Source organism: Pundamilia nyererei, unplaced genomic scaffold (assembly GCF_000239375.1).
Source record: "Pundamilia nyererei isolate P.nyererei 1_Seehausen unplaced genomic scaffold, PunNye1.0 scaffold00014, whole genome shotgun sequence".
In the NCBI taxonomy this organism is placed as follows: Eukaryota; Metazoa; Chordata; class Actinopteri; order Cichliformes; family Cichlidae; genus Pundamilia; species Pundamilia nyererei.
The window spans coordinates 2,984,169-3,008,493 of record NW_005187415.1 but is presented as its reverse complement, the minus strand read 5'-3'; the positions used below and the strand labels follow the sequence as shown (position 1 = coordinate 3,008,493).

Genomic DNA, 24,325 nt, shown 5'->3' with positions numbered 1-24,325 from the left:
AGCACCGCACAGTGCTTCAGCTGCAGGTGTTCTTCGGCTCAATGGTTCTCATGAGCCTCGACCCCCATCTAATAAAATCCACCCAACACTGCCGTCATTACATCAAAGAATAAGGCCACCAGTTATGATGGAAGACACACACACAAACAGAATCACTTTATTTAGGCCATAGGCCCAAACAACATAACATTTATTTGGAGCTTATCAAAGCCCTGTGGTGCAATAGTTTAATCAATTTTCGATTACAGACAGCAAGATTAAAGACATATAAGGGATATAAGTAATACTAGTATGATTACATGGTGAGAATAAGATGTTTCCCCCTTATGGGAGGTTTGTAATATAGTAATTAATCTAACTTTTTTTAAAACCCATTTGGGATATTTTATTTGCAGTTTTTGGAGATTAAGAAAATACACCCATTCTTACTAGCTCGATTAGATTACAACACCTGGTATGTTCACATTTATGATCAAGTTAGCTGGATCAGAAGCTCTACAACCACTTTCTGTATGAATTTGATAATATATGGGAAAGAGGCTGGAAGCTTAATGTTTTCTGTTTGTGGTCCACTTGTAGTCTGAGTGCTGTCGACCAATCAGGCAGGTGTTTCCATGCAGGTAAACTGTCTGTTTGGAAAGCAAAAAATAGGTTTGGCATGTGCAGAAAAGCTGATAACCCTTGGCTATTGTCTGATAATGATTTTGTTTTTACTAGCTTCACCGAAATGTATTTGCACGTTTTACTGATCAGCAAATACAAATATGAATTTTTAGTTTTGCTTTTATTTAACTTTTATTTAACCCAAAAAATAAGACTCTTGAGATTAAAAATCCATTTTACAAGAGTGTTCTGGCCAAGAAAGACAGCAGTATAATCATGAGTTGCATAAATTAGTAGCTCATACACACACAGAGACACACACACACACACACACACTAAAATCAATACACCAGTTAAGTACAGGCAATAATAATAAAATAAAACACAGAAACAACCACAATTTCTCAAGTTCAGTGTCAATAAAGAATGAATACCTCAAAAGGAGTAATTAATGGTAGAAATGCAGGTGATAATATTGAAGAAAAACATCTGTAAATGCATCCAGGTCTTTTAAAACTGCCTTAAATTCATTACATGAAAGCAATTATTAGGTTTAAATTAATGGCCTTATTAGAATATAGCAGTGTTTTGGGTCTACGGCATGACAAAGCAGACCGCCCAATCCAAGCATACAATCTACAGTGCTTCATAATACACAAACTGTATGTCTGTATTTTTGTTGTTTCTCCTCCTACACTATCAGGAGTTGAACAACCAACCTTGTCACAAGGGGACATCTTTTGCTCCTGAAGGTTCTTATCTATATCTGATGTTATGATGTCATCTTGATGCCTAGCAGCCACCAATTAATCTTTTTTGACTTCACAGCAATAACATCTAATTTATACCCACAATATTTCAGTTTTGCATGACATATTAGGACACTATCAGGTTGCCTGGTAACCACCTAGCAACAGGCTAAAATTACCAGTTTTTTTGCCCTTGTGCACCTAACACACTTTATGCAGGGATCCTATCATTTTAATTTCACAAAATAGCATCTCCCATATGCACAAAATCTGATTTATACAAGATATATTATAACATCATCATGTTGCCTAGTTGCATGGAGGCATGTTGCCTAAGTCAACATGTCATCAAGCGTTGCATCATTTTAATTAGTCAGCCAGCAGCAAAAAAACGTCTAATAATACTATCGCATGGGCATCTTCCAGTGACCAATTATCTACCTTAACTTCATTTCAAAATAAGAGCTGTTGTAGAACCCATGTAACATTAAACCTTGGGCTGTGCCAAGAAGAACTAAATTACATGTCTCAGTCATTACAGCCCAGCACAGTAGATTCTAAATGTTTTTTAATCTCAACTTGCTTCTTATTTTTGCAGTTGTTGCTGTCAGCCAGTGTTGACACTTCACACAAGTCAGCACAAGCACAACATCACAAAGCCAGCAATCTAAAAACAAAACTGTACTTTTATCCTGTTATTGTGTCTAAGCATCACCGATGCTTGCTTTTCAGTAGGTTTTATGGTGCTGTGGATCCAAGGAAATGATACTGTTTGCCATTAAAATGAATGTTTTCGATGTTTTGGGCCATTATCCTTACTGTATTCATGAAAGAAAGCGCACCACATGTATTGTAAGTCTATATGTTTTCATTTTAAGAAATAGTCTGATCTCCTCTTGACCTCCTTGGTCCTCCTATCTGACCTCTGACCACACTCACAATTCATAATAATGCATAAAAAGAATGGTATTTACTGATGAGATGAGCAGGTTGGGTAGTATCAGTAATTATTAGTAGTCCAGTCCTTTTAATATTATAATAGTGCAGGATTCAAGGATTACTTCTTTCCTTCACATTCTTGTACAATATAATACAGTGGGCAACAAAATCTTTATTTCCCTTATTATACTATACATTCTATCTCCGTATAAACAGCTGAGGTTGTGTTGGTCCAGTCCAATTACACACCGCTTGTTAAGGGAAAAACCCTGCAGACACTGCCGAAAGGAGGTGTGAAACTTTATGATGCATTTAGCACTTATTACTCATTTTAACAGGCTGAATTGTGACAGGGTTTGGTTACTAGATGTGAGCGCAGCTGCTGCTGCTCCGCCTGGCCGTGATGGCTGAGGCTGTGGCTGAATATATGGTTATTGTTCCAAATTTGCACTTTGCGCTGCACTTCAATTTCTGCTGAGTCCTGTATATTTCTGTTTGAACCTGCACAGTCCTTCACTGGCAGACCCTTCGCCAGCAGACCACGGGAGCTCAGAAAAACACCAACGCTGACACAGAAAAGGATGCTTTATCCAAAGCACAGCTGTGACTTTATTCACAGAAAAATTGTTGTGTTTTTTAATTTATTTATTCTTCTTATTATTTTTAAAAAATTCACGGATATATGACACACACAAAAGCTGAACCAATGAGATTTTATAACTCCCCATTATTTCCACCTCTTGGATGCTTCCCATGGTTAAGTGAAAAATGGTGACACTTATCCCACATGCTTTATCTGTTTCGTGGATGCATATTATCAGAGAGTGAACTGGTATTTATCCTGAAAAAATAAAAAAGCTTTTTGGGGTATTCATTATTATTAAGCCACAAAAGTAATAGAAATTGGTCTACTCAACCTCAACTGTAACCAGTCATTATCCAACTCGTCTTCAAACCTACCAGTGGGAAACAAAATCTGCAGCAGACCTGTCTGCAGATGGAAGCCTTACATTAATAGGCTTGCGGAACAAACATTTCTTTTTTACGAGGTCTTTAACTGTAGCTGGCTTTCCCACCATTTCACAACTTCACCCTGATGTTCAGTAATGATTAATGTGGTCTAACTGGAATATCGATGCGTCTGCAGCGCTAATCTAATGGGAGCGGTGGTGCATCTGTGCCACGAGGCTGACCGTGCTTGTTTAAAACCAGAAGAAAAGTGCCCCTGCATCTCCTGACATGTTTGCTTGTTAGGTACTTTGGGCCTCCCATTTTTTTCCTTCCTCCCCTAATTCGCAATACATTATTAATGTGAGCAAATGCATGCGAGTAACTTATTAGCCCCTGTATCGATCTGACAGGCACAGGTTCTGTGTCCACTTCATGGAGGTGAACAGTGAGACAAAGAGAGGCAGCGATCAATCAGGAGCCCAGGAAACTAATCAACTGTTTGAAAATGGGTCATCCAATTAGTTAGAAAGCTCTCTGTGGAGTCGTGTCATTCCTACATTCAGCTCAGGCTGATTCTTAACAGTAGCCCCAGGAAGACTTATGGTTGTGTATTTATCAATATGACACTTCACTTATGTTAAGAAACCTCCAATTTGCATGGCCTTGTGAATTCTTTCCTGTGAGTCAGGAAACATCTAAAATTGAAGTACTTAATAATTACTGTGTTGTTGGGTCTGCGTTTCTTAGTATTCATGCAAGTGTAAATGTGTGCAAACAACCAGAGGATTAAAAAAAGCACAACATTTGTTCGGTGGGACACGCTGTGAGTGATGGACAGTTATGGAAACGTCGACAGGAAGAGGCCAGGCAGAGCCGAAATGCACTCACACAAATAGCTTTTGACTGCTCACCCGTCGACGAGTCGTACCAAATCTGCTTTGACACTGTGCGTCTACTCTTCAGGAAATATACAGCAGTGCATGATCAGAAGGACGATGCATTGGACAAATCTAGGCTCACTGAAGATACACATGTAAAACCCATCAAAAAGCCTGTGAAGAGTTAAACAATTCACGCTGCTTAAAAGAAAATAATAATAATAATTTTAAAAATCCATTAACAAAGACCTCCCTCCGCTCATGATATAGAAGCACTTTACCTGCCTCCAAAGGCAAATCTCTTTTTATTCAGACTTACAAGCAATCAGTGCGTTGTTATTGCAGTCCATAGGTCATCTGGTTGTTTCTCCAATGGCTGCCTATAAAGGCCTCTTAAAAGCAAGCAGTGGCATTAAATATAGTGTTATCAGCAGGATTGTAAATGCATGTTGACATTTCACTTTTCATTGGAACGCGGTTGCCCGTAGCTACACCGACTGACCTATGTGGAAGTTTGTAACTTTAATAAGCTGATAATTCAAACGTATAAAAATGCCTGTAGCGCTGTGAACATTGTTTGCTTTCTGCAGCCTTTTGCTGTGTTATAGTTTTTTCTTTAATTTTATCTCGGACAGCGAGGGAATTCAATATTTAATTGTAGCTTTCAGTATAGAAAAAAAGCATTTATTCAGGCTGTTGTATGGATAAAACTGTTATGAATACAACCTATTTGGAGAATTATGGACTAAAAAGTGTTTAAATAGCACCTTCCTACATTCTCATTTTGGTGATGCTTCTATATGTACACTGTTGTAGTAGTAAGTGAGGATCAACAGACTAACACTATAAAATGTAATCTGATAACATATGAGGAAAATTACCTTCTAGCCACTGACTTAAAAGTAGAATAAATAAATACACTATTGAACTTGTACCTCCCATTGGTGGTTTGCTGCATCAAATCTCAGACAGGCCGACAATGATCCTTACAAAATTAAAATGAATATGTAACCAGTAGGAACACCCATCCATAAGCCTTCACAGAGAATGCTTTAATATCTGCCATGGTGCAGATGGCTTTCTTTGAATAGAACAAGGTGGGTTTTAATATTTGAAATATTTGAAGATTCAGCGAGAAACATAATTTTTTCGTCCTCGCTGCGGATTAAATGGTGACAGCTCACTAGTTCTTTTCATGTGGGATTTAAGTTAAAGCCACAGTTTTTTTTCTAATATGGCTTCCTTTGAATGTACAAATTCAGACAAAAGGAAAGAAGAAGGGGGGGGGGGGGGAAGCTATCTCCCAAACTGTCAGCGGCTAGCGGAGGGGGATAAAACAAAGAGATCGTGGAAATGCATGAAATTGGGAGCGACAGCAGGAGAGATGAGTTTCCTGGTTACATTCAGTGTATTCACTCAACTACAACATATGTAATCACATCAGAAGGTGTAAAAACTATAATGAAATATTTTTAAAGGCAATAAGGCTAATGTCTCTGGGCTACTTTAATCTCAAAGAACATGTTTGGTGAGTGAACTCATTTAGTATTGCCTCTGACTGTCAGGACTGAACTGCAGCACTTCAGGTATGAGTGACTGGATGATTCAGAGCTTAACTGTTTGTGCCTATAAGTGTTTTTGTTTTCTTCTGGAGTCCCTCTGTGTCAGCGAGTGACCTTGAATTGCTTTTCTTTATCTATGTAAGAACATAAGCATGTGGCATTGAGCTCTGCCAAGCTTCATTTGTGCATCTGTGCTTGCAAAGAGGCAGGCCTAGTCTGACCTGAGCGATACCTGAGGAGCACGGCATGTCATATTTTAACTCCCTTTGTCTTTGACAGATGGCTCAGCTCTAAAAGCTTCTGTCCGTGGTGCTGAAGGCTGGCCTGATGTATGAGTGTTAGGCCCTGTTTGATAAATCCACCATGTCACTCTGCCTCTGACAGCCATTCATCATGCTTGGCTTTCTCATGTGAAATGTTCTATGTGCTGGATAATTCAGTAAGACAAATAAAATGTGAAGTTTCGACTCGGCTCCGTGCCACTCCACATGACTTTTTGGTATACTGTACTTTATCTCGGTGTCGTAGGGACGTTGTGTTCTCGTCTGAGCACGAGCAGCAGCAGCTGTAGCTGCAACACAGTGACTATATTCAGACCAGCTGAAGGACGAACATGTTCTTAATGAGGCGACTAATGAGTTCTGCTCTTTGTTGCTGTTTTTTTTCTTCTTCTTTTTCTTCCCAGGGTCAGGACGACCACTCAGCCATTCAGCTGAAGTCCCTTGACTCATCCCCTGTGGTCTGATTCAAAAGACTTTTTTTCTTCTGTACCATTTGCTCATTATCAATACTCTGTTTTACATTCTTGCAGTTGAAATGTCATATAAAAGTCAAGGCACATTTCACTGTACACCATTACAAGATGATGACATGAGTATATTTATTAAAGGGGATTTACTATGCTTTTTGTTATTGTTTGTCATCTTTCTACTGTTGTACAATCATGGGTGTGCCTTTTAAACAAGACCAAAGTTTAGAACAAAGAGGTTAATGTATGTCCAGGTAATTAGATCCCGATTTAGGAATTTTTAAAACTGAGAGAGTAAAGATTCCGATATTCTGATGCATATAAACAAAGGCAAATTAACTAAGACTTAAAACAACAGTAAGGTTAAAAAGCAAAAATGTAAATGTGAGAATGTCATTATGCATGACAAATAACAATAAAATATAAGCAAAATGGCTTCCGATATCAATACTGATATTTGGGGGGAAATCTGATATATCAGCCAATATTTAGTATCTTTCAGACAAACATAAAAAGATTTCCCTAACATTTGTTATGTGTAGTTATGTGTGAGTCAGCACTAAGATATTATGATAATGAGTTTTAAATATAAACTTGTTTTATTGTCAAACATGCAGTAGATTAGTCCGACTCTGCTTGGATCAGCTGCTTGTTGAGTTTGTGGTGTTCAAAGCACATTCAAAAACAGTTGCCAAGGGTAAAGTTGTGGTGGACCACACTGTGCAACATCAATAGCTGTAACATGGTTGAAGGGTGTTTCTCCCAGACTTTATCTATTTCTGTTTAATGTTTGTTTATGGTCAAATTACAAATGTCGATACCAATAAATCGGAAATAGTTAATATGGGCCGATAACATCGTCCTGGCAATAAATCACAGCCAAAGGTTCAGCCATCAGACTGCTTTTATACTCGGACAATATTTTCTGCCTTTGCCTCTGTATGATCTCACTGACAGAGGATATTCTGAATATGGTTTATTAGGGGCAGCCAATAAGAGGAAAGTTGGCTTCAAGGGGGGGGAAGGGCTCTATAAGGGCTTGTTTCAGGCAGCAGAGGTTGCACCAAGGCCCAATGTATAAATTAGGGGTTATTTATACACAAATAATCGTTATTTAGGACCGTAACTCGTGCAAAGTTATTCAAGTAGAGCCCAAAAAAAGAGATGAAAATGAAAATAACAGGTCCCTTTTGCTGTTGTTATAAATATGAGAATAAAATGAGAGAAAGTAGGCAATTGTTTGTAAAAGAAACAATGACATTTATTTTTTTTTCTTAGCGCTTTTCTTAATTAGTCTGTTGTGCCCATTGATCACATATAATACAGGTAATATAAAAATGGCTTTTTAACTTGACACCCAAAGCAACAACAAAATGTTTTCTTAAAATATGTATGCTAAAAATACTGAGAAAGTATTTCCACTAAAAGTACTGGAGAATAGCTTGTGACTGCAATGATGACATGACTGTGTTTTGCTGTGGCTGATGAATTTCTTCAGTTTCCTCTCCGTTTACCTCACGTAGCTCTTGTTGTAGGCACTTACCAGGGCATTAACAAACCACCTCTTGAGGAGATAAAACATCACTCGTTTTAGTTTTAAACAACTCGATATATTTGTTTGAGTCCAGTGTTTTTGCCAGTCACCATTGCAATGAGAACTACAAAGCATAAACAGCCATTTGGCAAATATCCTCTCTAGATACCCATTTTGTCGCTGAATTTCATTAAGCTTAATGTGATGTTGTAATCAAAAGTAGTCTGCTCCTTGCCTTCATTTAAAACCCATTTAAATTGTTCACATACAGAGGATTTGTCATTACATCAACATAATAGAATATATAACAATATTTCCATGAAAAATCAAGAATCCGTTTTTAAATAGAAAAGGGGGGGTATATTTCATCAAAAGGCTTACACCATAGTCACTGTTATTTGTCTACTCTAATAAATCTCCCTTCCCATAATAGACAGGTGTTATTACTGTATCTCTAACTCGTCTATGGATGTTTGACAAAGCACAGACGGTATTGCTTGGGACCACACGGACAGTTCCACAACTCTGAACACATTTAACAGTCAATTACAAGAGAGCTGACCTTCAACACGTCCACTTTCTTTTCTCTGCCTGCATTTCTGTATGAATGGTACTGTAATCGAATTTTTTTTGCAGTAAATACCCCTTCCTGTTGATGTTAGCTTGGTTTGATGGTTACAAAGCCACCACTTCAACTAGGGTTGAAACTGGGATAGCATGTAGTCAATTTAAACCGTTCCATCCCCTTCCATTAATAGTTCTCCCAGTGTATCTGAGCTGGGAACGGGCAATGGGTATGCCTTTGAAAACAGTATATCATCGTCCACCCCTGCCCAGTGGCCTTGTCCATTTGCTGTAGGTGTGTGGTGCTCTACAAAGCTGTGGTTCTTAAAAGGCATTGTCAGATACATTTATGACTGTGGCTTTCACTTCCACTCCACTTGGCAGTCCCTTACCCGTAACCCACAGCTTTGTAAAGAAAGATGAGTGCATACCGGGAGCTTCCACTGGTATCAGTGAAGCTTTAGAGTCCCATTTCCTTATATCCCCATAAAGGTGGTGGTTCCTCAGAGACACATAAATAAACAGGCAGGCCACTGAAATCACAGCCAGGAGCACACCAAAGACAGTGATTACTGCTGCATCCCATTTTTCTGTGTCCTTGGCTGCCAACTCTAATCCCTTAGTGGTGACAGTGACACATTTGGTGTCATGGTTGTAGTGGATGTTGCGGATATCCACACAGACTTTGTAGTGAGTGGCGGGGCTGAGATGGGTAAGGTTGTACACCTGGACATCTGAGGGAACCCTGGTGGTAAAAGCCATGGTGGGATGGTTGGCATCTGAAACAGTGTACCATTTAATGTTGGGAGCCAAAGTGCCAGGGCCAGCCTTCCATGAGACCAGAATGGAGTGTGTCTCCACTGATTTGACTTCAACATTCAGAGAACCATTGACAGGTTGGGGAAAATATCCGTTTACCTCTACAGAGACGGATTTAAGATCAGCACCGACCAAATTATGGGCAACACAGGTGTAAACACCGGCTTCATTTTCTGTTATATCGTAGATGTCAAAGGTTCCCTCTGGGTGCATGTAGAACTTGTCAGATACAGTGTTAGGCAGGACCCTTGTGCCAGATGGGGTGATCCAGTAGATGTCCGGCTCTGGTTCGGCAAAAGCCCGACAATGAAGTGACACTGAGCACCCGCTCTGTGCTTTAATGTGCCCTGGCATGCTTTCGGGTGATATCAGTGGCAGGCAAATCTCCATCATCTCCCTGAAGTGCACCTGCCGGACATGCTGGCCCTCATACTCCGGAGGCTCTACGCAGTATAGTGAGTCAGGCTCCATGAAACGGATGTTGGTCTTGTTCATGTTCATCCAGCGGACTACGCAGTCACAGCGGATTGGGTTACTGTGCATGCTTACCTCCCTCAGATTTGGAAGAGATTCGACAGTAATCCTGTGGAGGGCACTGAGAGCATTGCCGTTTAACATAAGGGTTTCCAGCCGTGGGAGTTTGTAGAAAGCATTAGGATGGATATAAGAGAGTTTAGGATTGTTGGTTGCTTCGATTTTGGTCAGCTCAGGGAGGTTATTGAGGGCAAAGCTGTCAATGGAAACTAGCTCTGGCATGCTGTTAATCCCTAGTTCTTTCAAATGAAGCATATCCACAAAGTCCCCTCTTTGTATTCTAGTAATGGGGTTTTTATTTAGATCCAAAAACTTAAGATTCTTGACATTTCTCAGGGCAGAGTGAGGAACCTCGGGAAAAATATTATCATAGAAAGAGATGCTCTCCAAGTTATCAAGACCAGCCAGTGAATCATCAGGAAGCTGGGACAGGTTCATTCTGGTAAGAACAAGACTGCGGAGGTTACTTAGAGGTTTGAAGTTCATGTTATCAATAGAAAGAACTGGATTTTCACCAATCATTAGGATCTCCAGATTTGGCAAAGGTTCAAACCACTCTCTTTTAATGACACTCAGCTTGTTGGAATTGAGATGGAGTCGCACAAGATTGCTTAGACCCTGGAAAGCCAGCGGAGCGATAGAAGAGATGAGATTGTGATTCATGTAGAGCTCCTGAAGGTTCGCCACTTCTGACAGGCATTGCTCAGGAAGCTCTCGTATCCAGTTCTCTTCTAAGTGAAGGGAGAGCAGCTGAGTAAGATTCCCAAGGTGGACGTTGCTGATTGAGGATAAGTTGTTTTGCGATAAATCAATCTCTGTAATATTGGGCATGTAATCCAAAGGTCTGTCAATCCTCTCGACGTTGTTTGTTTGCAGTAACAGTACTTGCGTGCCCACTGGTAATTTTTCTGGCAGGCTAAAGAGTCCCAAATCATTGCAGTCAACTGTCTGCGCCTCCATGTAGACAGAAGTAGGGGAAAACCAGGGTCTAATCTCACACACACAAAGCTTTGGGCAATCAGGCCTCAGCTCAGTGGCCACAACAAAAGAGGCCATGGCCAAGCCAACAAAGAGATGATCCACAAATGACAAGTCCTTCATATTGGACCGATTTCCTCCAGTCAGAAATTGGTCCTTGTAGATTGATTGGTCTCAGCTATTAACTTTACAAATAATTACTCATTTGTTGCAGCCGCTGTGGCAACTGACTCATCAGCCCTGCCGCAACTGCCACAGGGCTTCCTAGTGTTTTATTGTCTTCCTATGTAGATGCCCTTGATTCACTCAATGCTGGTGTCAGGGTTTGAGGCCAAGGGTGCAATCAGGTGAGTCAAAAATAGGTGGGAGGCGGAAAAAAGAAAAAAGCCTGGACCAATATTACACCTCAAAAGACTTATATTAAGAACCTTTATAGGTATCCATAAAACAACTTCTTTCTTTAAAGATAACCGTCCTCACTGATTGTCTTTACTAGCTTCCAGAATCCACAGCCCAGTCCATTCCTACCTGCGTAAAACAAACAAGACAGAGAGAAACATGTGAGTATTACCAGATAATGGGCATGGTCAGAGAATGTCATAAGAAAAGGATTTGGACATATTGACATTTGTTATAGGCACACTGATGCATGTTGACATTTATACACGTTCCCTTCAAGACGTAGAACAATGGATTTATATCTGCTTGACCTTCTAGACTTCACTCTGAGGATGTACCATATGTACCACTACTATATAGCACTAAATCTTGATGCTAGTAGTATGAGTCTATTATTGGTTAAAGAGAAGGCTTCATTAAGATTCTTAAATGGCAGACATCCTAGGGCTTAAGCGTTATGCTTTAGGGCAAGCTACTCAAAGACGCTAGAATATGTCAGTCACTATAGCAACAAGTAAATGGGCAGCCAGTAATACACAATGGAGTGAGACGGTTAGGCTGTAAATGCAAACTAAACAGTTGACCTAGATGCAGTTTGCACCTGTTTGTTAGGAGACGAAGCAACCGACTGCCATGAAAATTAAAATGCATTAACGTGTTGACGTAATTAATCTTTTTAGCAATCAGCACATCTGTATGCTAATAGGATTTAGCATTTCTGGAAAAACAGGTCATGCAGTTTACCAATGGACACAGATTACTAAAAGGTGCCTGAAGTGAAGAAAATAAGTGATTATTATGGTATTGTCTTGAACATGGATATTTGAATAATAGATAAAATAGTCACAGATCGAAGATCATCAGCTAAATCTATGTTCTTTTTCATTTAAAAATTTGAAAATGATCACAGTCATTTAGGTCGGTGATTAGTGTCACGATTGTTTAGTAGTTTTATGTAATATCTGTGGTCTTACTGAACTGAAAAAATGCATTTCATTGACGTTTCATTGTCATTTGGCCGCATCTATAAGTACATAAATGAACAGGGTTGTAATAAAGGAAATGGGTGCATTGAAAAGTAAAACAAAAACATCATTACCAAACATGGCATGGCACAATAAGTGTTTTCATTTTGATGATCCTGTCTGAATAATAAATTGAAGCAAATACTATAAATTAAAATTCAATTATCTACCCAGTGCAGTTAGTATTTGTCTGAATTGTCTGCCTTTGTTCACCCTTTCATTACACTTCATACAAGACAGTTTAAGGTCATGTACTCTCATGGGCTCAACAGGAACTATAAAATGCAGTACAGTGCTGTTAGCAGAAAGTGTTGCACACTTCTCTGACATTTCCATTTTATTCTGGGATTTTTTTAGGCTAGTAAATTATCCATTAATTTCTCTGAGACATTTAAATTAAAGGCAATGGATAAAATCCATTGCACTGATTTTAGACAGAGTCTGATTTGAGTGAAAGCTCAAGGCTATTGTGCATATTTTACTTCATTTGTAGGTCAACATATTTGCTCTCAGGGTCTTTTTTAACAGTTAAAAACGTATATGTTTGTGCCACTGACTATTTCTAAAGAGTGATACGGTATTTACAGATGTTCCTAAAATGGAATTCTGGGAAATGTAGGCAGATTTCGGTAGTTTCAAAGTAAGAGGCAAACAATTTCACCTGTAACAATATTTGGCCTTTGTAAGTTTGTTCAATATTCTTATGTAACAAAGACTATTGTATGATTATTTCCATTTATAAGCATTGTAGGTATATAACTACCCATATGGAAAAGATATATATAAATCTTATAAAGTTTGTATCTGTCTTGTGTGAAACTTGTATGAAAAGCATACAAGAGTGAAAACAGATATAAGATCCCTTGAAAAATTATATAAATGAAACTTGTATGTTTTTGATACTCCGTAAAACAATATATGAAAGTAATGAGAAAGTGGCCACTTTCATGAGTGAATCATATAAGCCTTATATGATTCACTATATGAAGCAAGCTAAAGCTGATGCAAGTCTTTTATAAGTTTTTTCTATTTCTTTTCCATATGGGTATAGCTTAGATGCTTCCTCCTTCATGTGACTCACACATCTTTTCTATCTACTGTCTCTCGCACCGTTGTATGATTAGTGTCTCCATCACATCCTGACGTGGCAGAAGCTCCACAGTTGAAGTGTATGTAATTTGTCATATGTGACTGCCTCTTACTGAACAGATGGGTTTGATGGTGCTTGTGATATTTTGGGGCCTATGAGATCAGGCGCCACATCATGAGAAAAGTCAGAAGAGACAGCGGCTGAAATAGAAAGAATCAAGAGGAGAACTGTGACGGTGGCTGGAAAGTGAAAACAAGGGAAGAGAAATTATTTCATTTCATCACCTTCGCTGTTTCCATCTTGGTGGCCACGGGGGAGATGTGGTGGTGGTGGTGGGTGAAATAAATAAATAACTAAATGAATAAGAACTTCTGAAGGAAGCAGAAATGCTGGAGTTTGCCCGCTGGTGGAGCCAAGCCGAGGGTTCATTCCTCAACCTGTGTGCCATCACTGGCTAGAGCGTGGTTTGGTTCGGGACGGCAGACAGTAAGGTTGTGAAAGAGGGAGAAGGTGGGGATGGTGGTGTGTGTGGGGGGAAAGGGGGGGTATTATTTTTCAAAAGCACCTGGCACTTTAATAAGCTTCTACACCCAGAGAATTCTGATAAACAGGACTTAGCCTCTCTCCCTCAGCACCGGCTCTCCATTGTGGGTTATGCAGTTGATCCATATCCTGGAAGCACAGGACAGACTTTGTAATACAGCCTACCGCATTTAGTTCTCACCTCTGCTCGCCCTGGCTTTTTCTCCTTAGTAATCACAATTACCAGCAGCATAATGTGGTGAGGTTAACTGTTATGGCTTAGCTTTACTGTGAATTCGCTGCAGGTGGTTCCAAGATGGGCTGCTGTTATTTGTTTTACCAGCTAGTTACGTCAGAGGGAACACTCTCGGACTAATTAATGTTTCAATCAATATTTCCTGCTAAGGGAACTGGTGTGCTGTAAGACACAGCACTGCCCTATTTTCACAGCACACTGCTTCTCCATTAGATTCTGGCGAGGATGGATGTGAGGATGACATCGTGGACACTAAAGAGGTTTTGGAAATAGGGACAGATTGAGAGAGGGATTTCTTTTGGTTTGGCGGACGCTAATGCTTGCTTTTCCATCAAAAATCAAGGACTGGATTAGGAAGGCTTTACAGGACAATGTGCATGATGATGAGGCCAGCAAGGAGAACATATTTCCCTGCTGATTAATGAGGATGAAATTCTATTAATGATAATCCAACATGTGGTTCATAAAAATGCAGATCTTAGATATGGTTGTGGCCAACAGTGTGTGTCTTGCAGAAAACGGACAAACGGAAGATGTTACAACAGTAAAGCTTTCAACGACAGAGCCTCAATTGAAATGCTCTTTGAGGAATATCCAAATACCTCCCAGTGAATACAAGCAGTACTTTTGCTTGAAATGTCCATCCCTAATAGAGTTTCAATACGCTTAAGGTTGGAATATTGTCCCATACTTGCATTATTTTAAGTGCACTATCCTAATCATCTACAGGCAGTTGATCACATAAATTGGTATCGTGCGACTGAATAATGCGGAGCCCACTGAACAGGCAGTCTATATTCTGAAGGCCTTGCACCATGACTACCACTTGTACAAACCTATTAGTAAAAATCCAGTCAAGTTACCGAACCACATCCCCCCCCACACACACACAGACACACACACACAGCTACTATATAGAGCTAATTCCCACAGTCCACTGCTCAGTTGCTGGTAATTGAGGCAGAGCGTGAGTGGAGGGAGAAGGGAAAGAAGAGATCTGGAGGACAAAGTGACTTGCCAGAGGAGAAACGTCTTCGTTTCTGTTGTGGCATTGAGCTATTAACCTCTACTGACCCTTGTAATGCTGTCGTTGCAAGAAATATTAATCTTAGCTTGATCCAGTCAAATTCTAGTCAAAGACGAAAAAAGAAAGAAACAAGAAAAAACATTACGTAACTGCTGGACATAGAGAAATGTGCTTAATATGGCTGGGGTAAATTGAATTCAAAGATGGATGCTGGTAATCTGTGTGTGGAAAAGCTTTACTAAATCCTGAGTACTGAGGTACAAAATAAACACCTTAGAACAGAACACGGAAAGCTTGTAATGGGATCTCCAGCAACCTAATGTCTACCTGCGCTAACGCATTAAGCCAAAGCTTTGACATTTGTTCAGGGGACCTTTTATAGGTCAGGCTAAGGTGTTCACTCATGGAGCACAAGTTCCAAGGTGTCAGAGGAGAAAGAGAGTGGTGGGCAAGCAGCTCCATTACAGTGGGAGGCTGGCAGTGTAGCCCATGGGCTTTCCACTTTCAGCAGTGTTAATCCTGGCTGGGAGTATCGCAGCAAAACAAGCTGCTTGTATCTGCCTCGTTTCAAGACTGCCTTAGCTGGGTGAAATACGGGTTTGTTTACCATCACTGAGTTTCATTACCAACACTGCTCTCCATCTCCTAGGTGAAAGCCTGAAGAGACACTGACACATTATAATCTTATAACAGTTAAATGAAAGATCTGATACCTATTAACAGGCTGAGCTTGTGTGGTTAAACATTATCGCCCAATTTGGGGTTTTACTTCAATCCGTCTGAGGTACGCAAGTCCAAAATTCAGTCTCTGTTTAGCTCTTTTGCGTTCAAGCACAAAAATCAAGAGAAACGAAATCCTACGATATATTCACCAGGCAGAACTTTGACTGTCTGCTGTTTGATGCTGGGCTGATAACGTGCTGCAGGAAACAGCTGCCTGCTGCAGCTGAAATATACGCTATGACCTGAAAGATGCTATACAGCTCTGCTGCGCTAAAGACAGCTGCAGAGTCAGGTGGTTTGTTATTTGTGGGTTTGTCACTACATGAGATCGTCTTGAAATTTAACACAGCCATTCCGTTGATGCTTCTTAGTAGCCAAAGGTTTCGATATATCTGCAAATTAATGAATGCAGTACTTTTAGAAACTGTGTACCACATAAATTTGTAGTTAATAGTTAATAAAAATATGAACAGATATAAGACTGGTAAGCCAAACTGTGAGGTTACACAAAAACAAATTTGATTAACGTTGTGTAATTTAGTAAGAATTAAGTAAAAGAAAAAATTTGACTTATATAGGATTTTTAAGACTGATCCATATACTGATAGTTGGTGATTTTAAAGATCCAATGTATCGGGTGATATTTTTTCTTTCAGACACTTGAAACATAAACAGATTTCCCTAACATTTATTATGTGTACTGAATCCTTACAAGTACCAGCGATATCTGCAAATAATGTGTCCGTGTATCCATCACAGGGAACTATTATCAGTCAATACATCAGACCCGCTGATATATTGGTCAGCCTCTAATAAAAACTTAACATAATGACATAATAAGTACAGAATATGATAAAAACAAGCAAGACACACAAACAGTGATTTAAAAAAGACTTCACACAAACATACATACAGCTCTAAAAAAATGTGTTTTTAGAATCTTTTCAAAGGACGTCAATGAATCAGCCTTATCTCCTCAGGCACGTTGCTCCCAAACATGTTTCATGCTTCAGGTACATCATGATTTATTTTGATATATATATATACACACACACACACACATATATTTTATCACTGGTTTCCACATCACCTCAGTGTAAATGTTTTTTGCAATGTGCACTTTTTCACCTCTGCGTCTCATTTGCACATGTTTGACAAGAACACAAATTCTGTGTAGGCGCCTAAGATGCTTTTATTTAGCAGAGTTATTGCATCATCACTTAGAGTAAAGAGCTTCTGTAGTTATTGACATATTCCAATAAAGATGCTGTTCAGAAATGACAGCGTGATTGCGTCACCTTTATGAACCGCTATGGCTTTAGACCTTGTTATCCGCACATTTCACTCTTAATTAGAATGACCTTTGACACAACTGAAAGCCTTCGAATCTCTCCTCATTAAAATGCTGCACATTTACGCTGACATGTTGCTGCTCTGTTTTGTTTTTTGCTTTTTGTTTTTTAAATATGAATCTGATTCTGTAATTTAGAGATTATTTTATATGTTTTATAGTGTTTAGAGATTTCTTGTAATCTGCAAATGGTACCGGGTGAATTAGGACAAGGCTTCGGTTAAGAGGTTCACGCGCTGTCAAGGTGAAAAGCTTTTTCATTCACATCTTGGCAACACCTCGCTTACTTTCCCACCAGACCATCTACATTATCCTAACACTGTGGCTGCACAGGATAGTAATGGCACAAATACAGTTTGATTAGAGACCAGTGAGATATGACCACTTGAAATTAATGAGTATGCACAGGAGGGCCAGAAAGCGGTGGTCCAAGTGGCTCTGCGGCGCTAATTCAGGAAACCCTGACTCAAGTCGTCGGGCGGCCAAACAGCCGGGCAGAACTGTTTGTTTTATTCTGTTTATTGAAATGAGTTATTATAAATCCTCCCGCTCGCTTCACAGGGCTTGGATGGGATTTAGCGAAGCGGGGAAAGAGAGGTGATTGCTTTGTCACAGGTTGGGTGCTCATCAGTGCCCTGTGTGGAGACAAGTTGACCTAAGAAAGAAAATGCAATCATTTATTATACAAAACACAAGTTCTGCATGCAACGGCAGTAATGGCGGAGAAAAATTTGTGAGATCAAGACGTAAGTTTTTTTCTTTTTGTGGGAAGCATATTGGCCCTCGGGGAGATGATTATGAGGCCTGCATGGTTTAAGTGGTAACAAGGCAGTATTGCATCTGCTGAGAGGTAGACATTAAACTTACTGTGGTAAAACTGGGTGGAAGACATAAAGGTCAGACGTAAGTGGAAAGTAGGGCGCAGTCGAATTGCCTCCTCTTTCAGGAGAATAGCCTGTGTATTGTAGAAACGGTTCACTGGGAATTTTGATCCACTGGTAATAAGCCTTGCAAGGCTTTCTTCACTCATCACCCTCTCCCTAGCTCGGGCTCTTTTCTTTCTCTATTCACTCTGTCATTCCCTTTTTCTCATGATAATACAAGCCAAATATCTCTTTTTATAAACCTGCTCTTCTCATATTTTTCTCTGCTCGTCCTTATTGAGAAATTTGTCTCCTTATGTTGTCTGTTTGCATCATCATCTGCCCAGCCATTGGGCTGTGGAGAATGACAGCATGTCATCGTGTCTCACTATATATTTCTATGCCTATCCTGCATAGTGTCTGCTTTTGGCCTAATTGCCTTCCCAAGACTCTTCACCCCTGCCATGCTATGTCTTGTGCATACATGTCTTACCATATGGCTCCTATTTTCTAATTACCAACTGTAATGTGAGGGGTAACACTTGATTGAATTTTTGTAAAATGTTGTACATTTTGTAAATTTGGTTTGTAAAATATCTATGAAAATTTAGTGGATGCTTTCGTGGAAAGCTGCGACTGATCTTTTTAAAACAGCTCTGAAATGATCACAAATGCTATGCAGTGTTCCTACAAACCGTATTTAGATGATTGTTATAAAAAATTAAAGTGCTTGTTTTAAGTAATCAAGTGTTACTTGTGTTTCAAATAACAGAGACACGGTTCGTGTCCTGCTGTGTCCACTGTTGTTCTTACTAGCCATCAGCTAAATCCAATCAAACGACTGGATTAGGTTTACGAAATGATCATGATTTGAGTTAAAATATGACAAGATGGATGTGAGAGCACTCTCAAAGTGCATTTTGGAGCCACCAATAAAAGACCTTGTGCACATTTCTGGTATGCCAGCAACTGAATGGCAGCATTTGACTCCAGGGGAATGAGATACTACCGAATTCCTAAATATCTTTTATCACAGAACTTAATGGCATAAATAATAAGTTAGAAAATTACCAATGATGATTAAATAGCTTGACTTTGTGTAAGATGACTACTAAAGTTTCATTAACTGTAATTTTATTATTTACTGACGGCAGTATTTCTCAAGTGTCACCCACACGAGTAATAAATATATTAGCGATGTGTTAAGACTAAGATTGTGGTTTTATGTACTTAATACATGCAGCCACTTTGCATTATTGGAAAGCTATAGTTTATCTGCTGCTGCTCTACTGTATAAACACAACTTTTCAAGATGTGTTTCTTTTCAGAGATGCAGCACTTGGACCTGTGGTGAACATGTTGCAATCACAACGAGTCCTTTATACATTCTGGTTAAGCCTCATATTGGGTGGAGGCCTTCAGAAGGCTTAACTGTCCCTCCTTCTGCCCTTCACCTCATTGATTTACTATTATACTTTCTCCAAGGCAAGAGAGAGTCCATTAAAGAGAACCTTCTATGTGTGTATGCATAATGAAGCTTCCTGTACTTATATGTATGTGTACGTGTGTGCATCCATGGGGGAGCAGATGGAAACCTTTCCCCTTACATCTGCACTTGAATAGCCATGAATCAGTGGCAAGTCGACTCTTAATGTAGAATCAATGTTCCAAATTAACCACAGGACCCCCTATCTCTGGTTTTTCAGCTCTTTTCTGGACAAGACATGCCCTTGGGCTGAGTGAGGGAGAACACACACACACAAGGTGGACTATTGAACACTATATAACGCACCCACCTGCCTCGCGCATGCACACAGCAGACAGGAACACATGCAAATACATGAGAAAAAGAGATCTGTGCATTTGCCGGCATGTAACGTAGCAGACTGCGTCCTCGCAGAAAAAAAAAATAGAACCCAAACACGCAGGGGCTCATTCGCATAATGCATGCAGAACGCGCCACACGGTGAAAAAGCACAGCTAGGTCCCCTTGTCTAATTCGCATAGTGCTGCATCTATTAAAATTAAGCCAAGGTATCCAGCTTAAGGCTGCCGCTGATAAGGTCAAAGGCGTAGCGAACATTCCAACACTCATTTCTCCCCAAACATAATCGCACTCACTCTTGACAAAAATCTGCATAATGTTCCATGTATAGCTGCTAGCTAGAATGAAAGAGGAAGGTGTGGGGTGGGGTGGAGGGGGAAGGCAGGGGAAATGGAGCCAGCGGCATATCCCTCAAAGTCAGAGCCAAATTGAATCTGCAGGTGCAAATGTGGCATGCGAGCTCCCTCTAAGATGCGCACCTATCTATATTTATATGAATAATATATGGCTGGTCAAGGGGCCACAAGCCTGCAGAGAATAGGTTCCCACAGAAGATGGAATCAATCATTATATGCCACTGAAATGCATTTATCGCTGGCTTGGGCCTCTTTATTATGATTTCATGGGGTTTGATATGGGCTTTCTCTTTTCTGTTTTCATTCCCAGCTACTCTTTCTTCGCCCAAAAAGACCAAAGACGGGGTTCTTTCAAAATGCTCTGTGTCTGCTGGCAGATATTCTCTGTATACATGCTCATTTTGGCACATACGTTCAACTGAGCATGTGTGCTTGTGCATCGGTCACGGCAGCTCAACAACAGTTCAGCTGGGTTTGTTCTCGGGATGCAGCATCACTACCATTTCCGTCAGCACACTAAGGGCCTATACGTATCAGTCAGAATGCAGAGCAGATGGACCGCACAGCAGTGGCCCTTCAGATGTCCTCCTTCGTCTCTGCTTGCGTTTTAAACTGCAATATGGGCATATGTCGCTAACGTGTACCGCTCTGATGTGAGTCTGCCGAAGAGCAGCTTAATTAGCGGTTAGCAGCTTTGATTTTTATTGTGAGCATCAGTCCTAGATTCTCACAGGCCTGGCATTTTGCTGTTAACACACGGTCTGGTTTTGAGTGCACCTTTTTTTTTGGTAAAGCCGTGCTCTGGCACTCCTAAATCCTTAAATCCACTCCCACCAGAAATGTGCCCAAGCTAAGTACCAAAAAGTCCAAATCCAAGAAGTAAATGTCAGTGGATACAAAGGAAGTGTCACATCCTGTTTTGACCTTTGATACGGACTGAAAAATTGTAAAATGTCATGGATGTTTCCATCGTGGCATGTTTTGATCCACAGCTCTTTTTTCTTTGTTTCTTTCAAGTCCACCCACTAGCTCCGAAACAAACATGCACACCATTCTCTTCCCCACTGTTCCTTTTTTCCCTCTGCCTCTGCTTATTCCATTTTAACGGGTGCCTGTGTTTGTTTGGGAATGGAGATGCTACCAGAGAGCCTATGCTTGGCTGCACGGGCTGATCCCCCGCAGCCGTCTTGTGAATATGTTTACATGGATTTCACTGAGGAGTCCCCTGATGGATACTTCTGCATCTTGTTATCGCCATCAAAGAAAAAACAAAAAAAAGGAAGAACTTGATTGTGATGGCACTTACACTTGGAGCTTTCTGAACTCCATTTCAAACCAATAGTAGCATTTGGCACCCACACATAATTCTCACCTCGCTGCAACCTGCTGCCCTCTGACTATAGAGAAAAATTAATATGGAACACCCACACCGTGCTGCCGATCATGCTCTCAAAGCCTCCACAAGGCCACTGCAGGCGCAATACCTTTCCCACCCCACCTCTGCTTCTCACGCAGATCAATAGGCAATTCACAAAGCCACACAATTTAAGCGTATGACTTGTTGGTGGACATGTAATATTGATTTGTTTTGAACAAGTGTGCCTAAATTAATGAAGAAAACCAATACGGGTTTGTTTTACTGCTTTTGTTACTACTTGGGGGAGAAACTGCAAAGTGGCTGCCATGTTAGGAGTCTATACTTGATTTTGAGCTTCACAAAGTTTGCGGCTCTATCTTGCATCACATTAAATCTCAGCTGCCACTGCTCGCTCACTTGATAAATATGTTGCGGGGATTGCTTGTCAAACACTGGTGGTCGAATGCTATAATACATTGCTTTGCGGGTAGCCAGCCACATACTTCACATGTGAAGGGCTAAGGTTTTCTCAGTGTGGCATGGTGTCGGATGTGAGGGCACGATGGCTCTCGTGTGGCATTTCATTGTGTGGTTCACATGGAGCAGCTGTTTTGGGTGAGTCATTCGCACTGTGGAGGCCAAAATCTATTGTATCCATCACTTGGAACAAGCAAGCGGACACACAAACACACACGTGTGTGCGCACACAGAACACATTTGAACAGAAGATTACAGCAATCAGAATTGGATAGCCTGCTTTGGTGAAAATCCACATTTGTCATTATCGGCCATTATCTGTTTATCCAAATTATTCAGGAATAATAAATCTGCTGAGTGGAATACATTTTGGACAGAGGGGAGAGGCTGTGAGGGGCAGAATTTTGAGGGGGGGGGGGGTTAGAGAAAGACGCCCCAATGCAGTTAAGGGATTACTGAATGCCACCCTCTCTTTCTCCAGCCGGATCCCTGGATGTGTGGGTGTACAGGCACGAGCAGGTGAAGGGATGATGATGGTGATGGTGAATGCGCAAGAAGGTGCTTTCCGGTAGATGCGTTAATCACAAAGTAAAAGCCCTGGATCCGGTGTATGGCACAGCCGCGGAGGAAGCAATTTGAGGAGCGTGGGGTTTGAAAAATAAAGCCAGTGGACGTGTACTCTCGTGGCATGTGTGGGTATCGACTTCTGTGTTTGCAACAGGAAGGTTTAACAAAGAGGGGGAGAGTGAGGGGAGGAGGGGGGGCATTCTGTGGGTTTCTTAGAGACGTGTCTGGTGTGTGCTCACTAAGCAGCACCCGAGGACATGAAGCTGCCAGCCAATCACTCCATCCACCAACACACAAACATAGAAGCGTACCCGCACGCACACACACACAACCACGGGGGCTTGTCTTTTTCTTGTCTTTAACTGATTTTCCTTCTTAATCCAAACACAGCCAAAATCCGGTCCGGTTAAAAGGCGCATCCTGCATAGTTGCGCAAAAGCGCGTCCCTACATCCAAACAGGGAGATTCGAGGCCAGTCACAAGATTCGTTATCCAGTAGTATTTGTCCCTAATTTCTGCAATCGGCACATGAGTGACTGACATTTAGGAAGCAACCTGATGTGTATTTTTTCCTCTGTGTGTGCGACAAAAAACACAGGAATCGCTCAATTTCGTTCGTTTTTTTTTTTCGTGAACTTGTGAGCCGTTGCGCAGACGCAATCGCGCGACACGGACGAAAACGAAAAATATAAATTAGAGCAGCAAACAGAGTAAACTTACCGGGTTTCATCACCCTCGGATACAAAGCAGTTTTGTGTCTGTATTCCCATCAAGTGCGCCCCTCCGATGACGGGAGAGAGCCCCAGCGCGCAACATAAAGCCAGTCAACAATGTGTGGTCTTCTTGTTCTCACGCAGCTGATGAGGAATCAGTTGTGGTCTCTATTCCTCGGGAAAACGCACGGGTTTCTGCATGAGGCGAAACGGCAAAGTCCAAAAGCAGTGTGGCGAAGGAACGGAGAAAGATTCGTGTGATCCTCGTGCCCTTCCCTTCCTTCCCTTCCTTCCCTTCGTCTTAACAGCGGCTGTTACGAACGCATCTCTCCCTCTCGATCAAGTGTCAGGCGGACCACATAGATGCGCCGCCGTCTACTCGGCAGTCATTAATATTAGAACAAACCCCCGACTCTCCAGAGAGGAGCCAATAGCGTCAGAGAAGCAGGCGAGGTGCGCGCAGCATCCCTGCTCTGGTTGGCCGAGAGCAGCCGTCAGTCATCTCCCAGAAGCCTGTTCTCGTCTCTGTCTTTTTCTGTTAGAGGTGAAGCGGGCTGCAAAAAATATCCAAATTAACGAGTCACGCAGGCCAGCGATGAGAGTTGAAGTGCTGTCTAAAACAGCAAAGGCACATTATTTCAAAATAAGGCCACCTACCGGCATCCGTTTAAGATAGTTTGTAGTCCTTGCAAAGATCCCTCAAAACAGAGGAAAATCTCATGATTGTGCTGTGACTGATCAAGTACATGAGGTCCCCTACACTCATAACTATCCTCCAATGACAACTCAAATTTAATGGCAATAATTTTTGAAGTTATAGCTACTTTATTTTTGTGTCTGGTAGTAAACACCACTTAAGGTCTGGGCAAGGTGCTGCTCTGGGAGCTCACAGGTGCCACAGAGAACTCAAGAGAT

General features: G+C 40.9%; 1 protein-coding gene across 1 annotated transcript; it reads right to left on the bottom strand.

The window, feature by feature from the left end:
• Nucleotides 1-7,669: 7,669 nt before the first annotated feature.
• lrrn3b (leucine rich repeat neuronal 3b) lies at nucleotides 7,670-23,786 on the bottom strand. The gene is made up of 2 exons (XM_005725176.2): nucleotides 23,418-23,786; nucleotides 7,670-11,387 (listed from the first exon to the last, which is right to left on the bottom strand). The coding sequence occupies exon 2, from the start codon at nucleotides 10,980-10,982 to the stop codon at nucleotides 8,853-8,855; it is 2,130 nt and encodes a 709-aa protein (XP_005725233.1). The 5' UTR covers nucleotides 10,983-11,387; nucleotides 23,418-23,786; the 3' UTR covers nucleotides 7,670-8,852.
• Between the last annotated feature and the right edge of the window lie 539 nt (nucleotides 23,787-24,325).

Coding starts and splice junctions, on each gene's coding strand:
- lrrn3b (XM_005725176.2), bottom strand. CDS start 10,982: ATGAAGGACTTGTCATTTGTGGATCATCTCTTTGTTGGCTTGGCCATG.